General features: G+C 34.6%; 3 protein-coding genes across 3 annotated transcripts; all 3 read left to right on the top strand.

Moving 5' to 3' along the window:
• The first annotated feature begins 831 nt into the window (after positions 1-831).
• LOC133290849 (21 kDa protein-like) lies at positions 832-1,455 on the top strand. Its single transcript, XM_061488976.1, has one exon. The coding sequence runs from the start codon at positions 832-834 to the stop codon at positions 1,453-1,455; it is 624 nt and encodes a 207-aa protein (XP_061344960.1).
• A 7,478-nt stretch (positions 1,456-8,933) lies between these two features.
• LOC133290850 (21 kDa protein-like) lies at positions 8,934-9,557 on the top strand. Its single transcript, XM_061488978.1, has one exon. The coding sequence runs from the start codon at positions 8,934-8,936 to the stop codon at positions 9,555-9,557; it is 624 nt and encodes a 207-aa protein (XP_061344962.1).
• Positions 9,558-15,270: 5,713 nt separating this feature from the next.
• On the top strand, positions 15,271-15,894 carry LOC133290848 (21 kDa protein-like). The gene has a single exon (XM_061488975.1). The coding sequence runs from the start codon at positions 15,271-15,273 to the stop codon at positions 15,892-15,894; it is 624 nt and encodes a 207-aa protein (XP_061344959.1).
• Positions 15,895-17,357: the final 1,463 nt, after the last annotated feature.

The following is a 17,357-nucleotide window of genomic DNA, read 5'->3' as shown; positions in this document are numbered from 1 at the left end:
ATTTTAAATGACACAAGTTATGTCATTTTAAGAGAGATAGACACAAAAAATGAAAATCACGAGAGAGAAAGTGGGTGGTTATTTTTTAATTTAAATTTTAAATAAAAAAAATTATTTTGTGTCTATCACTCTCTTAAAATGATATAATTTTATGTCATTTAAAATAACAAATATTTTTTTTAAATTAAAATAGGATAAAATCTCCCTTTAATTTCAATAGAGTTTTTTTTTTTTTTTTTTAATTTATATGGCTGTAACAAACTTGCAACTCATGGCATTGAAACAAATCGTATAAAATATCTTCTATATTTGCAAATAAGGTCTTCGTTCCTAATATGAAACAAGAATATACTCAACAATGAAAAAGGAGAAATGAAATATTAATTTTTTGATCTCTATTACTATAATAATAATATACTTTAATAGAACGATCTAGTTGGCTTTAACAAACCTACATCTCATTGCACTATATAACAGAATATTGTTTGTAACAAATCATATAAAGTCTTCAATATTTACGGCGTATAACAACTCAATCTTCATAAACCGTGAGAATTTTCTGTACGCGTACTGCAGGCTAAATTTAGACTAGGCAAAACTTGTAAGTTTAGAAATTCCCGTTGTTAAATTTTAAACTGCATGATATTTTTCTAAAAATAACTGATAATTAATAGTAATTTCAAACAGAAAAGGTAGGATGGCATTCTCGTTGTTACAGCCAAAGATAGCGTACATATTGTAAATTCAGGCGAATCTGTTGCCTACATAAACCGCTCTCACTTGCACAAACAGACAAATCGTAACACAACGGAACCAAACCCAAACCAAAAAATGAGAATCCTACGACCTCTCCATCTCCTACTATCCCTCGTCTTCTTGGCAGCCGCATTCTCAGCGGCCACCGCCGTAGAAAACGGCGGAACCACCGGCAGTGACGCCAACATTGATTTCATCCGCACGAGTTGCAACACCACGCTCTACCCGAAAGTCTGCTACAGTTCCCTCTCTCGGCACGCCAATGATGTCCAACAGAACCCTAGCCAGCTGGCTCGCGTCGCCATAGCCGTTAGCCTCGTGAAGGTCCAAAGCACGGCCTCCTACCTCTCCAACCTCACGCTCGAAGCCGACAACTCGCCCGCCGCCAAGGCGGTCCATGACTGCTTCTCGAAATTAGACGACGCCGTCGACCAAATCCGCGACTCACTGGAGCAGATGCGGCAAATAGGATCCTCAGGCGCCGGCGATGGCACCAGCTCGTTCCAATTCCAGATGAGCAACGTGCAGACTTGGATGAGCGCGGCGATCACCAACGAGGAGACGTGTATGGACGGATTAAACGACGTATCGGAGGGTCCGGTGAAGACGGATGTATCCCGACGGGTGACGAAGGTGAAGAAGATAACAAGCAATGCTTTGGCGCTTGCCAATAGCTATAGCAACAAGGGAATGCCTTGAAGTTTCAGATTCTTCAGTCTTATGTGATGTTGCACAGAAGATTAACATTTACAACGATGATCAAACTAACTAACTGATTAACATTTATTTTTCAAGCAATTCACCAAACTCGTTTATTGATTGAATTAATGCAACATTTTCAGGATTTAATTTTGGTACGATGTTAATGTATTTTTTTTATTATTATTATCATTCAATCTTGTTTGGACAGGAAACTATATATAATAAAGGTATATATAATACGAGAAAAGTGTGTGTCATTTCAAATGATGTAAAGTTGCGTGAATTTAAATGAAAAAAGAGATAAATCATGAGTGAAAAAAAAACAAAATAATATAGGATTTAATATTTCTGCATTGAGTGCAGATAAGTTATCTACATTTACTTATAAAACGACGTCGTTTTGGGTTGAAAGATTAAAAAATTATAATAAGAAAGATTATTATAACACTGGAATAAATTATAATTACAAAAATACTTTGATTTTCGTCATAAAACGACGTTATTTTGGACTCAACGTAGATAACTTATCTACATTGACTCTAGAAAAAATAAACCCTATAATAAAATTGACTACATTAATAATTGCATAACATCTCAAATCATTAAAAATGTGACAACATATCTTTCTTTTTATCTTAACTTTTAAATTTAGATGGACCAACTTATTTAATTCACTAACTCGAACAAATTAGAGGGAGGATTGAATTGTTGATTTGCATTCATTCGTTGTTTTGTGAGTTCGTCTAAAATGATATTTGTATTTACTATTGAATGGATGAGTATAATCTATTCGAAGTATATCCTTAACTTAATGATTTTGCTCTCTTTATGTTTAGTATAATATCTGTGTGAATGGTCATATTTTACTTCTACTTCTCACTTGTTTCTTCCATTATATTTTGAGAAAAATAAATTTTATGTTGTAGGAGAATTTTAATCTCTTGTCATAGATACATCAAATGTGAAGCCCACTTATTTTAAAAAAATAAAAAATAAAAAAATGAGTGACACTCCTTTTTATGGTGTGTGTAGGAAGAGCTTCAAAGCACGGATACGCTACTTCAAAAAAAATTTGTCCGACACGGACACGCTCCGACACGCAGTCAACATTTGGGGACACGCGGTCAACTCTCCGACACGTTTTTTTGACACGCGGTCAACGCTCGGACACGTTTTTTTTTTTTTTTTTTTTAAATTCTTAATTTTATTTTGTTAACTAAATATAAAAGAAATAATTTATAAAATTTTTAAAATTAACAAAGTACGAAAAATTATTTATATTTATGTTATGAAATTTAAATATTTGATTGGTTATATGACTTATTATGGACTCTTATATGTATTAAATATAAATTATATTATATATATTAAAATTTTTATTTAATATCAAAACGTGTCCCAACGTGTCGAAATATGACATTTTTTATAATTAACGTGTCGGCGTGTCGTGTCGTGTCCGTGTCCGTGTCCGTGCATCATAGAGGAAGAGTTTGTTTTCTCATACAACATGAGAAAAACAAACCCCTTATATTTTTGCGCAGAAAAAGAGCAGCATATATGTTATTCACTAATCATCCTCTCTTGATGAGCTTAAACTACATTGATAGGAATAATTTACATTTTTATATAGTTTTTAAATATTAATCAGCAGCATTTCATAATGCTCATTTATTAAATATGGTGGATATGGTTTGCTATGATAGTTTGTTGGCTGCTATGGATTTATGTTTTAACATATTGCAGCTAAGAGAACTACCCTCTGGCTGGCCTCATGCACGCTAGTGAATTGAAGTTATTTTTGTTTTGGGAAAAGTGTATCTTATTTTAAATGACATAAGATGTGTCATTTTATAAATACAAAAAGGCGAGATCACACTTTTATTTTTTTTGTCTTTATTATTTTTTAGTAAGACTCACATCTCTTTGTATTTATGAAATGACTTAATTTATATCATTTAAAATGACATACACTTTTCCCTTTTATATTCTATCTAGGACTAATTCTCTTTTATTTACATATGCATGTAATAGTGAGCCGCGTGTTTGTTTTCGGAGAAATGAAATGATTGGTGACTACAAAGTGCTGATTCATTGTTTTACATTGGATTATATTTTGAAATGACGGTGCTATTAACATATTATATCATTAGCATATTTCCCCTGATATATTTGTGTCTCTGATCCGCCGGAACAACTGAAGTTCTCTCATTTTCCCTGAATTTCTCATTAAATTCCTTATTTGACTAGAGGTTATATTAGTCAGGTTTCGTTGTTGGATATCTTGATAGATTTTGGAAGCTTTACTCACTTATATGCCTTTGTCTAGGTGTTTGAGTGGTTTCTGTAGAGAAACAAGAGACAAAAGGAACATTAAAATAAATTTATACATTGAATTCATTCAGAATAGTATAATATGTAAAGAAACACTAATAGGCTTAGCCCAGACCTAACCTAAATCCTAATGAAATAAGGAAATAGATCTTTACAAATAATAAAGATATTCTAAAGATATTCTTTCCAACACTCTCTCTCAAGCTGAAAGGTATAGATCATAAGCAACAAGCTTGAACAAGAAAGACTAAGAAATATAACATCAAAATAAATCTCTTACTGAATGAGGAACGAAAATCATGCAATGTGCTAAAATGAACATGGACGGTGCTCCCCCTCAAGATGGAGCGACACTTCATCTTGGGAAGAAATAAGACTAAAACGAAGCTTCACGGAATATAAGCCAGAGAAATCGACAACAAATCAATTGGAATGAGCATCAATTTGAAGAGCTTGTAAAGAGATGGTGCTGGGATGGACATCAGCAAAGGAAGAAAAAGATATCAACCAAGAAAGGGCTGGGGTAGGCATCAGCCAAGCAAGGAGGGCTGAGATAGACATCAGCCAAGGAAGGCTGGGATAGACATCAACCAAGGAAGGACTGGGATAGACATCAACCAAGGAAGGACTGATATAGACAATGCTACAACTGGGATACAAGCCAACAGAGCCACTGTAACTGTCTGTGGACCAGGCAACAACTGAGATAAATGCTCCCCTTGAATGGGAGGCCAAAATAAAGCCAAACAATGGCAAAAATAAATAAATACAAGCCATATCAGACTTGAATAACACCACAAACATATTTGGGAATAAAATGAAATTGGCCAAATACAAGCCATAAAAGAAAATCAAAATAAAAATAATAAATCACCGAAGAAGAAGAAAGAATAGCTGGAAGAAACAAGATTCAACCGGAAAGGAGGTCTTACGCGCTGTCATGTGCGGAGGGAAATGCTGATGTGCAGAAAAAAGCGCGACTCCTTGCTGGCGCGTGCGAAGGTTAGCGAGCGGGGAAGACGATCCGAACTGTGGTCGTTGGCAGCCGAAAAGTCGTTGGACAAAATTTCGACGGTGGACTGTGGTGGTGATCGGATGAACAGGGACGACGAGAATTGCTGCTATGCAGAGGCAGAGATGGTTCTGGCCGGTGCTAGATGTTTATGGTGGTTGGGTCTTCGATGGAAGACATGAATGAGAAGAAGAAGCTAAGAGAAGCAGACAGAGAAATGGAACAAACAGGAAAGCCAATCCCTCATGGTGAGTGAATCTCCCTATTACCATATTAAAATTATAGAAAAGAGAAATACGAAAGGTGGACAAAGATTCCTCTCGTTAGGCTCTAGATACCATGTAGAGAAACAAGAGACGAAAAAAATATATTAAAATAGATCTGTATATTGAATTCATTTAGGAGAGTACAATGCTCAGCCCAAACCTAACCTAAATTCTAATGAAATAAAGAAATAGATTTTTACAAATAATAAAGATATTTTAAATATATTCTTTCTAACAGTTTTGTTTTAAAGGATATCTTATTCTCTAAAAAAAAAACATGCAAGAAGAACAACATTTGCTTTTGGTTTTTTCTAATAGGACTTTTTATACATGTTACGTCATCATACATGTATTGTTGGGACTCGACTCAATGTATATGGCTTATTTTGCTACCTCTTATCTGGTTTGATTTCTGAATAAATGAGTGCAAGTTCCTGCTCCACTACTGTAACAGTTAATGATTACATCAGTTACACAGTCTGTGATGGAATGTCAAGCATCCTACATATATTCCAATGTCTTATTGATTACTTCGGCGTTTTGACTTTAGTAGTGTCATATTGATAATGTTTGACCGGAATAATTTCTTGATCAAACATATTACTTATATAATGTATAACGACGTGGTACTGTGAGAAACATTTTAAAACGTGATACATATGCAACCGCATCCTATGCATTTGTTTAAATCAGTCACATCACTGGAATGTGTTACTCTCTCAACAGCGTTCATTGCAAAAATAATTGCAAGGGACGCGATACTGCACCAATCGCGTGTTAAGCAGAACAAAGATGATGTTTAACTGATATATAAGGGTACTGCACCAACCTATATTTTGTTGTTGTTATTAAACATTGGTAAAATATAACGTGAAAGTACTAATCAGTTCTTTTTCTTTCATAGTAAACAATGTACTAAAAAAAAAAGGGAAGCACAGAGAGAGAGGTCAAAAAGCAATTTTTGAAAACTTTAGGAAGCTTGAACTAACCGAATTTCCAAGATGCTGATAAAAAGTTTACCAAAATAAAATAAAATAATAAGATGCAGGTAAATATATTTAAATATGTTATTTTAATCCAAATTATTATATTTTATGCTAAGAAAAATAGTTACACAACAAATATCATGATTAGAGAGTGAGAGTTAGGGATCCAAAAAGGACTTTACTTATTTTTTTGTTAGGGACTAATATGAATATTTTGTATTGTAAGGGAAGAAAGTGGGGACCGTATTTTTATAATATAAATATCAAATAAAAGAGTAAAGTTCATTCTGGGTCCTTAACAAAAAATACGATCTCCACTTTCGTCTCTTACAATACAAAATATTCATATTAGTCCCTTATCAAAAATGAATAAAATCCTTAACTCTCACTCTCTAATCATGATATTTGTTGTGTAACTATTTTTCTTAGCATAAAATATAATAATTTGGATTAAAATAGCATATTTTAATATATTTATCTGCATCTTATTATTTTATTTTATTTTGGTAAACTTTTTATCAGCATCTTGGGGTGAAGAGATAAATACAATATATATAGCATCTTGGAAATTCGGTTAGTTCAAGCTTCCTAAAGTTTTCAAAAATTGCTTTTTGACCTCTCTCTGTGCTTCCCTTTTTTTTTAGTACACTGTTTGCCATGAAATAACAAGAACTGATTAGTACTTTCACATGATATTTTACCCATGTTTACTAACAACAACAAAATATAGGTTGGTGCACTACCTTTATATATTAGTTAAACATTGTCTTCGTTCTGCCTAGACACGCGGTTGGTGCAGTACCGCGTCCTTTGCAATTATTTTTGCAATAGACGCGATTGAGAGAGTAATGCGTTTCAATGATGTGACTGATTTGAACAAATGCATAGGACCGGTTGTATATGTATCACGTTTTAAAATATTTTTCACAGTACCGCATCGTTATGCATTATATAGGTAATATGTTTGACCAAGAAATTATTCCGGTGAAACATTATCAATATGACACTATTAAAGTCAAAAGGCCCATTACTTCGGATGCTAATGATTGAAGAAGAATTGCTCAAACCCTTTCCCCGAATGTGCAATGGCGGACCTACATGGGGGCGTGCATGGGCAGCCGTCCCCTTCTAAAATCTGAAAAAAATGTCTACATTCTCAAAAAAATACATAGTATATTTCAGTTTTCATAACTGGTGGGTTACTTTAGCAAAACTAGTAGTGTGTGCCCTTTGGACCTGAAATGAGTTGCATTGATTTCATCTTGTTAATGATCGGTACAGTCTTTTTGTTCAAAGCTTTCGACTTCACTTTCTGAGTCTCCTTCTTTTGCTTCATTTGATACCGAAAATCTGTTAGCATGAGAAAGAAACTTGATACCCATTTTCTTGTTGTGAGTATTTTCACTTTCTCTTTGTAAAGTTTTGATCTTTTTGTAGTTTCATGTTGTTCGAATGCTCAGAAACCAACATAAAGTGAAAGAAAAAAATGGGTATAAAATAATTATAGTTTGCAATAATTTTTGGAATTTATTTGTTTAGCTTTATGGTGCTTGATAACTGAAGTATATGGGTCTGTAGTGATGTGGGCATTATGGAACTTTATGATGTTAGTTTTAGGTGCTTGCCTAATTTGGGTTCTACGAGCTTCTCCCTCTTTTTGGATTTATTTTAGTTATGTGATTATATTTGTTATTAAAATTATTTAATGAGTGCATCTCTTGAGACCGCTGTACATGTTTTTTGGTTTAGGATTGTGATTCTTCTACTTTTCATTGTTGACATGGCACATGGCAATGAAGTAATTTATGTTAAATTCATCAATTTAGTATACTTGTTAAATTATATTTTATTTAAAATTCTATAAGTTGGATTTGTTAAATTTTCGACCCTTCGTATAATTTTTGGGTCCGCCAATGCAAATGTGGCTGAAACAAAGTTTGACAAGACATGACTTCCTTCGTAATAGGTTTCATGTCCTTTTTGGTGGAAGCTGAAGGAAATGATTTTTCTTTATTATTCTTTTAAGCAATGGTTCCAAAAGAAGTTGTGAATTATTTAAATCCATCTTTATTTAGTAACTTAGATTTTTTTTTTTTTTTGATAACAAGTAACTTAGATTTTTGTTGATTATATAACTTAGACATGGTGCTGTAGTGGTTCGTCCCACCCTTTCTACTCCGGGTCCGGGTTCAACTCCTTGGTCTGCAATTTCTCAATTGGTTTGAAATGAAGATATTGTAGATGTTGCTGTAACTATTAAAAAATATACAGATAAATTAAAATACAATAAAATCTCCCTTTAATTTCTAAAGAGTTTCTTTATTTAAAAAAAAAAATCTATATGGCTGTAACAAACTTACAACTCATGGCACTATATCAGAATATTTTCTATAACAAATGTCGGTATTATTTACAAATAAGGTCTGTATTCCTAATATGAAAATAAGAATGTACTCAAAAATCAAAAAAGGAAAAATGAAAAATGAATTTTTTTTTATCTCTATCATTATGATCAAAATGTACATTAATAGAAAGATTTAGATGGCTGTAACATATGTACAACTCATTGCACTATATAACAGAGTACAATTTGTAACCAATCATGTAATAAATTTTCAATATTTGCAAATACACCCTGTGTTACAACTCAACTGTTAAAACTGTGCTTATTGACAAGTCATAGGAGAGTTTTCTGCACGCGTCATGAAGGCTAAATAGAGTTTTAGACAAAAAAGGAATGATGGCATTCTCATTATTACAGCCAAAGATAGCGTACATATAGTAATTTCACCCGAATCTGTTGCCTATATAAACCGCTCTCACTTGCACAAACAGACAAATCATAACACAACGGAACCAAATCAAAATCAAAACCAAAAAATGAGATCCCAACGGCCTCTCCATCTCATACTATCCCTCGTCTTCTTGGCAGTCGCATTCTCAGCGGCCACCGTCGTAGAAAACGGCGGAACCACTAGCAGTGACGGCAACACTGATTTCATCCGGACGAGTTGCAACACCACGCTCTACCCGAAAGTCTGCTACAGTTCCCTCTCTCGGCACGCCAATGCTGTCCAACAGAACCCTGGCCAGCTAGCTCGTGTCGCCATAGCCGTTAGCCTCTTGAAGGTCCAAAGCGCGGCCTCCTACCTCTCCAACCTCACGCTCGAAGCCGACAACTCGCCCGCTGCCAAGGCGGTCCATGACTGCTTCTCGAAATTAGACGACGCCGTCGACCAAATCCGCGACTCACTGAAGCAGATGCGGCAGATAGGATCCTCTGGCGCCGGTGATGGCACCAGCTCGTTCCGATTCCAGATGAGCAACGTGCTGACGTGGATGAGCGCGGCGATCACCAACGAGGGGACGTGTATGGACGGATTAAACGACGTATCGGAGGGTCCGGTGAAGACGGATGTATCCCGTCGGGTGACGAAGACGAAGAAGATAACAAGCAATGCTTTGGCGCTTGCCAATAGATATAGCAACAAGGGAATGCCTTGAACTTTGACATTTATGATTTTCATATTGTGATGTTGCACGGAGACCTTCAATGCAAAACCCATTTATGCGGATCATCAAACTAACTAATTAACTGATTAACATTTATTCTTCAAACAATTCACCAAACTCGTTTATTGATTGAATTATTGCAACATTTTCAGTATTTAATTTTGCTACAATGTTAATGTACTTTTTTTATTATTATTATCATTCAATCTTTTATGGACAGGACATTATATATAATGAAATTGACTACGTTAATAATAATTGTATAAAATCTCAAATCATTAAAAATGTGACAATATATCTTCTTTTTTTCCTTAACTCTTAAATTTAGACGGACCAACTTATTTAACTCACTAATTAGAATGAATTTAGTCAACTCAACACGGCTTGCGTTGACATATAAAATGACGTTTATGTTTGGGTATTTTACTAATTGGATTGCATGGATGAATACAATTTGATGATTTTGTTTTATGTGTTTAGTACAATATCTTTGTGACAATCCACTGACATAAACAATGATAATGTTTTACTTTTACTTCTCACTTGTTTCTCCGATTATATTTTTGCGCAGAAGAAGAGCAACATGTTAGTCACTACTGACTAATAATATTTTTAGAGTCATGAATTTTATAGTATTTACCCATCTTGGCTAGGTGTATGTTTGAATGATCAGCTTCTGGAAGATGTTATGCTGTTAAAGAATAAAATAAACTATTAAAATTGCCATCACCTAATAATTTAAGATTTTGGGTTAAATTGGTTCTTTAAATGGTATCAAAGCTTCAGTGATCACAAGTCACGAGTTCGATCCTAACCGCCTCCTATTGTCTAGTGGAATTAAATAATCACAAGGTAAATCAAAAATTGAGACTTAGCAATATTCACGCTTCAAGTAGAAAGGACTCTTGCATGAGAGAGAGTGTTAAAGAATAATATAAACTATTAAAAAGGTCTTCACCCAACACCTTAAAATTTTAAATTGAAATGGTTTTGTATATATGCTTTGAATTTGCAGCCGGGTATTTGGGGAGGATGTATTCTATTTAACTCAATCATATGTGCATTCATTATTTGTAAATAAAGTTTCTTATTTTTTTTTCTTAATATGTTAAATTTAAAATTTAAAATTAGGGCACTCACAATTATTTTTTACAAAACTACTTGACTTTGACTTTGACTTCCTGATAACACATTGAGAATATAAAGATTTTTAAGTTATAGCAGCAATCATCTTTTCTTGATGAGCTTAAACTATGTTGATAGGAATGATTTACATCATTATATACATAAAGCTTGTTTTGTTGAATATTCACCATATTTGATTAATATGGTTAGCTACGATAGTTTGCAAACTGCTCTGGGTAGCCTAGACATATTGCAGCTAGCTAAGACTCTTAGCCTAAGAGGACTACCCTCTAGTTGGCTTCATCCATGCTACTAATTGAAGCTATAATTCATGTTTTCTATCTAGGGACTAATTCTCTATTATATAAAGATGTAGTAGCTTGCCCTCTTTTCTTTTCTTTTTTTTTCCTTGAGAAATGAAAGGATTCATGCTTTGATGGAGTGGATGATTTAAAAACTCTGAAGTGTCGATTCATAGTTTTAAACTGGAATATATTTTGTTGAGAAAGCATTTGGATCTTATGGTTTCTAACTTACCCTGAAAACCTAAAATTTCAGGCCTTGGAGAAATATAGTTTATGAGGAATCCCTTGAGCATACAAGTCAGTTCATTGAAAAGTTGGAGAAAGAACTTAAAGAGTATCATTAGCAACTTGTAAAGTTTAAAAAAGGGAAAGAGGGTATAACGAAAGATGTTGGTTGGTATGTTACTGCCAATTGATACAAATTATAACGAAAGATTAACGATTACATCAGTTACACAGTCTGTGATGGAATGTCAAGCATCCCACATATATTCCAATATCTTATTCATTACTTCGGATGCTAATGATTGAAGAAGGATTGCTCAAATCCTTTCCCCGAATGTGGCTGAATCAAAGTTTGACATGACGTCCTTTGTAATTGGTTTCATGTCCTTTCTGGTGGAACCTGAAGGTTTAGCAAGTGTTGAAACTAATAAATGATTTTTCTTTATTATTGTTTTAAACAATGCAGGTTGCTAAGAAGTTGTGAGTTATTTAAATCCATCTTTACTAACCTTAGTCTAGTAACTTAGATTTTTGTTGATTATGTAACTTAGTCATGGTGATATAGTAGTTAGTGTTAATTAGAGGTGACAAAACTGGCTGACCCACCTTCAATCCGCCAAAAATAAAGTGAGGGTGATCTCGACATTAAATAGTAGGTTGGAAATATCAACCACCTCATTTTAAATTGGGTCGGGGAATTGACCTACCAATAATATATTTAAAAAAAGGAAAAAGATAAATGATAATAATTGAACCACTCCTCTCATCTAATTTCTGGAAATGATTGAGATGGTTCTTTCATAGAGATTTTTTATTTTATTTTTCATTTTTATTTTTATTTGTAATGTACAAATCGACTAAACGTCTCTTTCAAAAGCAACTTCAGATATTTTAAGCTTTATTTACTATTCAAGTATAAAATAAAATTATAGATGAAACAAAAAAAGGAAGAAGGTGTTGTTGCCTTGCATGGCTTTGATGACAGACCTTAGGGAAAACAAACAGAAAGAAGGAATATTCAGTTGGGTGTAACAGAAAAAGAAAGAAGTTTGTTAACGGAGATATGTTGAAAAATGACAAAAGGAGAACTAACAAACAAGTGACAAAATGGAAAGAAAGATCGAGAAAAAAAGCAGGGAAGGGTTAGGTGTGTGTAATTACATAATATATATTTTTAGGGTTTTGTATTTGTCATGTTGCATGACAATACTAGAGTTTCTTACACACACATCGATATTTGTGCTGCATTTTGTAACATCCCGAGCGTTGACGAGGGCAGGGAGCGATCGTCGGTGCAAAGAGGCACGGACAAGGAGCGGCTCGTGATAGGCTTCCAGCAGGAGGTTACATGCACGAATGAATCGAATCGACAGCCGAAAGAGAGGGATTTCAAAGACTGTGCAGGTATGAGGCTGCACAGTTTGGGATAGCTTATAAGAATTAATTGGTACTACCTATACTAACAAGATGCATCTGTTTTTCGGTAGCTCGGAATGAAGAACTCCACAGTTAAGCGTACTTGACTTGGAGCAATTCTGGGATGGGTGACCTCCTGGGAAGTTTTCCCGGGAAGTGTGCGAGTGAGGAAAAAGCACACTGAAAAGTCTCGTGTTAGTATGTGGGGATAGTCATTGATTCTTGAAGCGGTCGGGCGTTACAAGTTGTATCAGAGCAGGGTCTCTCTTCCAGTACAGTGTGGTTCGAGGACGAACCAGGCGGAAGCTGGTGGGCATGTAACATCCCGAGCGCTGACGAGGGCGGGGAGTGATCGCCGGTGCAAAGAGGCACGTACAAGGAGCGGCTCCTGACAGGCTTCTAGCGGGGGGTTACATGCACGAATGAATCGAATCGACACCCGAAAGAGAGAGATTTCAAAGACTGTGCAGGTATGAGGCTGCACAGTTTGGGATAACTTATAAGAATTAATTGGTACTACCTATACTAACAAGATGCATCTGCTTTTCGGTAGCCCGGATTTGAAGAACTCCACAGTTAAGCGTGCTTGACTTGGAGCAATTCTGGGATGAGTGACCTCTGGGAAGTTTTCTCAGAAAGTGTGCGAGTGAGAAAAAAGCACACTGAAAAGTCTCGTGTTAGTATGTGGGGATAGTCATTGATTCTTGAAGCGGTCGGGCGTTACACATTTTCTTTTCTTTTCTTTTTATTTTAGAAATGTTGGACCCCACATTGCTTGTCTCTATAACATGACAAGAGAATTGTCTTACAACATGATACTTGTTTTTCCCATATTTTTATATTAAAAGCAGGGATATAGGTCGAAGCAGTGGCGGACTTGTGTGTGTGCAAGTGCACACACAAATTTTTTGAGGAAAAAATATATATATTTTGAGTCATCAAAAAAAATTACAGGGCCCAATTTAATGTCTTAAAAAAAGTCGACTCGTGATCCTTTTAAATTTCAAAATAGACCCATGTTAGTCATTTTGAGGGATTAATGTGGGTCTTTTTGAATTTCACAGGACCATGATTTTGATTATTTGGGTCTATTTTTGAATTCTGAGGGATCACGAGTAGACTTTTTTTTTTCCTAAGAGATTAAATTGAAGTTAAAGTTTTCTTTTCTTTTTTTATATTCTTTTGTATTTTAATATATTTAAAATTTTCTTTAAAATTTTTTTCCCTTATTCTCTTATTCTAAGTATGCAGACATTAAAAAAAAATTCTAGGTTCGCTTTTGGGTTGAAGTGGGTTGATGAATTAATATATGTAATCCAATATGTCCAGTTTTGCCGAGTTGGCAAGTTAATCCGTCGAATTCAATCCGTTTTGCCACCTCTAATCAGCATCCTGCCCTTTCTATTCTGGGTCCGGGTTCAACCCGTGGTTTTCTCAATTGGTTTGGAATGAAAATATTGTAGATGTTGATGTAGCTATAAAAAAATATACAGATAAATTAAAATACAATAAAACCTCCCTTTGATTTATTTTTATTTTGAGGAAGGTTATACTTATAACTTTTTTTTTACAACCTCTTACAACCATTTCTTAATACCGTTGATTTCTGTCAATTAACGGTTACTATTTTCACAAATTAAACTCATTAATTAATTATTAATTCATAAGAAATGATAACTATTGATTGATGAAAATCAATAGTGTTAATTAAGATATGGTTGTAAAAAAAAAAGTTGTAAGTATAACCTTCCTCTTTTATTTTTCGATAAAATCTATATAGCCGTAACAAACTTACAACTCGAGGCACTATATCAGTATATTTTCTGTAACAAATCTTCGGTATTATTTACAAATAAGGTCTGTATTCCTTATGAAAATAAGAATATACGCGAAAATGAAAAAGGAAAAATGAAATATGAATTTTTTTTATCTCTATTATTATGATCCAAATGTACATTAATATAAAGAACTAGATGGCTGTAACATATGCATAACTCATTGCACTATATAACAGAATACTGTTTGCAAGAAATCATGTAATAAATTTTCAATATTTGCAAAGAGAAAAAGTGTTTATCCTTTTAAATGACACAACTTATATCATTTTACACTATAAAGAGAGGTAGGACTCACACCTTTATTTTTTTGTCAACTCTCTCTCTTCCTTTATCTATGTCTTTCTCTCTTTTAAAATGAAATAATTTTAGATCATTTAAAATGACAAACACTTTTCTCATTTGCAAATACTCCCTGTATTACAACTCAACTGTCAAAACCGTGCTTATTGAAAAGTCATGGGAGAGTTTTCTGCACGGTCCTGGAGGGTGGAGGCTAATTACAGTTTTAGGCAGAAAAGGATTGATGGCATTCTCATTATTAAATTCAGACTACGCAAAACTTCTAAATTTAAAAATTCACGTTGTTAAATTTTAAATTGCATGATAATTTTTTTTAAATAACTGATAATTAAAGGAATTCAAACAGAAAAGGTAGGCTGGCATTCTCATTGTTACAGCCAAAGATAGCGTGCATATTATAAATTCACACGAATCTGTTGCCTACATAAACCCCTCTCCCTTGCACAAACAGACAAATCGTAACACAACGAAACCAAACCCAAACCAAACAAAAAAATGAGAACCCAACGGCCTCTCCATCTCCTACTATCCCTCGTCTTCTTGGCAGCTGCATTCTCAGCGGCCACCGCCGTAGAAAATGGAGGAACCACCGGCAGTGACGCCAACACTGATTTCATCCGCACGAGTTGCTACACCACGCTCTACCCGAAAGTCTGCTACAGCTCCCTCTGTCGGCACGCAACTGCTGTCCAACAGAACCCTGGCCAGCTGGCTCGCGTCGCCATAGCCGTTAGCCTCTTGAAGGTCCAAAGTGTGGCCTCCTACCTCTCCAACCTCACGCTCGAAGCCGACAACTCGCCCGCTGCCAAGGCTGTCCATGACTGCTTCTCGAGATTAGACGACGTCGTCGACCAAATCCGCGACTCACTGAAGCAGATGCGGGAGATAGGATCCTCTGGCGCTGGCGATGGCACCAGCTCGTTCCGATTCCAGATGAGCAACGTGCTGACGTGGATGAGCGCGGCGATCACCAACGAGGGGACGTGTATGGAAGGATTAAACGACGTATCGGAGGGTCCGGTGAAGACGAATGTATCCCGTCGGGTGACGAAGGTGAAAAAGATAACAAGCACTGCTTTGGCGCTTGTGAATAGCTATAGCAACAAGGGAATGCCTTGAACTTTGACATTTATGATTTTCATATCGTTCCCATTCCCACATTTCAGACTCTTCAGTCTCTTGGTGTGATGTTGCACAGAGGGCTTCAATGCAAAACCCATTTATAGGGTTCATCAAACTAACTAACTGATTAACATTTGTTTTTCAAACAATGCACTAAACTCATTTATTGATTGAATTAATGCAACATTTTCAGCATTTAATTTTGCTACAATGTTATTGTGTTTTTATTATTATTATCATACAATATTGCATTGAAACTATATATATAATAAAATTGACTACATTAATAATCGCATATAATATAAAATCATTCAAAATGTGACAATATAACTTATTTAATTCACCAACTCGAATGAATTTAGTCAACTCTCAGCATGTGTCTCTGATAGTAGAGGAAGGATTGCATCGTTGATTTGATTTGCTTTTATATCTCGCTTTCATGAGTTCATCTAAAATGAAGTTTGTGTTTGGGTAATTTACCAATTGGATTGCATGGACGAGTACAATCTGTTCGAAGTATATCCTGAATTGAATGATTTTCTCTCTTTCTGTTTAGCACAATATCTCTATAAATTATCATGTTTCACTTCTACTTCTCACTTGTTTCTTCGTTTATATTTTTGCGCATAAATATAGCTGCTTGTTATTCACTAATAACTAATAACATTTTTAGAGTCACGAATTTCATACCATCTATCATATTGGCTTTGAATGTTTGAATGATAATGATCCGCTTTTGGTTACTGTTGTGCTTTGAATTTAATTTGCAGCTGGGCATTTGAGGAGGATTTATTCTATTTAACTCGATCTTATATGCATTCATTAGTCGTAAATAAAGTTTCTTGTTTTCCCCCTTAATATGTTAAATTAAAAATCTAAAATTAACACAATCACAATTATTTTTTTACAGAACTAATTGCATTTGACTTCTTAATCACACATTGAAAATGTATAGATTCTTCGGTCTTAATTGTCTAGAGTTTATATTAGTGGGGTTTCTTTGTTGGATATCTTGATAGATTTTGGAATCATTCCTCACTTGATATGCTTTTTTTTAGAATTTTGATGGTTTTTTTTTTACCACAATATCTTATTATCTAAGGAAAAAAGAAAAACACAAGAAAAACAACATTTGCTTTTCGTTTTTTTCAATGGGGCTTTTTAAAGATGTTATAATGTATTGTTGGGACTTGATAAATATTACTTGTTCTTCTTATTCCTTATCTGGTTTGATTTCTTTTTTTTTTGAAATATTGTAATTGGTTTATCGTTTCGCGACTAGTTCAAATCGGGGCAGATTCAGGATTAAGACTTTAAACCCTTCCCAAATGTGGTATGAAGAGGATTAAACACATGCTCTCACCCCACCTGCTCAGCTCTCATGCGTCAACTAAGCTACCATTATTTGGTTTATCTGGTTTGATTTCTGAATAGATAAGTACGAGTTCCAACTCCATTAC

This window comes from Gastrolobium bilobum, unplaced genomic scaffold (assembly GCF_033153095.1).
Source record: "Gastrolobium bilobum isolate Gb01-03AN ecotype WA unplaced genomic scaffold, APGP_CSIRO_Gbil_v1 utg966, whole genome shotgun sequence".
In the NCBI taxonomy this organism is placed as follows: Eukaryota; Viridiplantae; Streptophyta; class Magnoliopsida; order Fabales; family Fabaceae; genus Gastrolobium; species Gastrolobium bilobum.
This window is presented reverse-complemented; position numbering and strand designations above follow the sequence as displayed.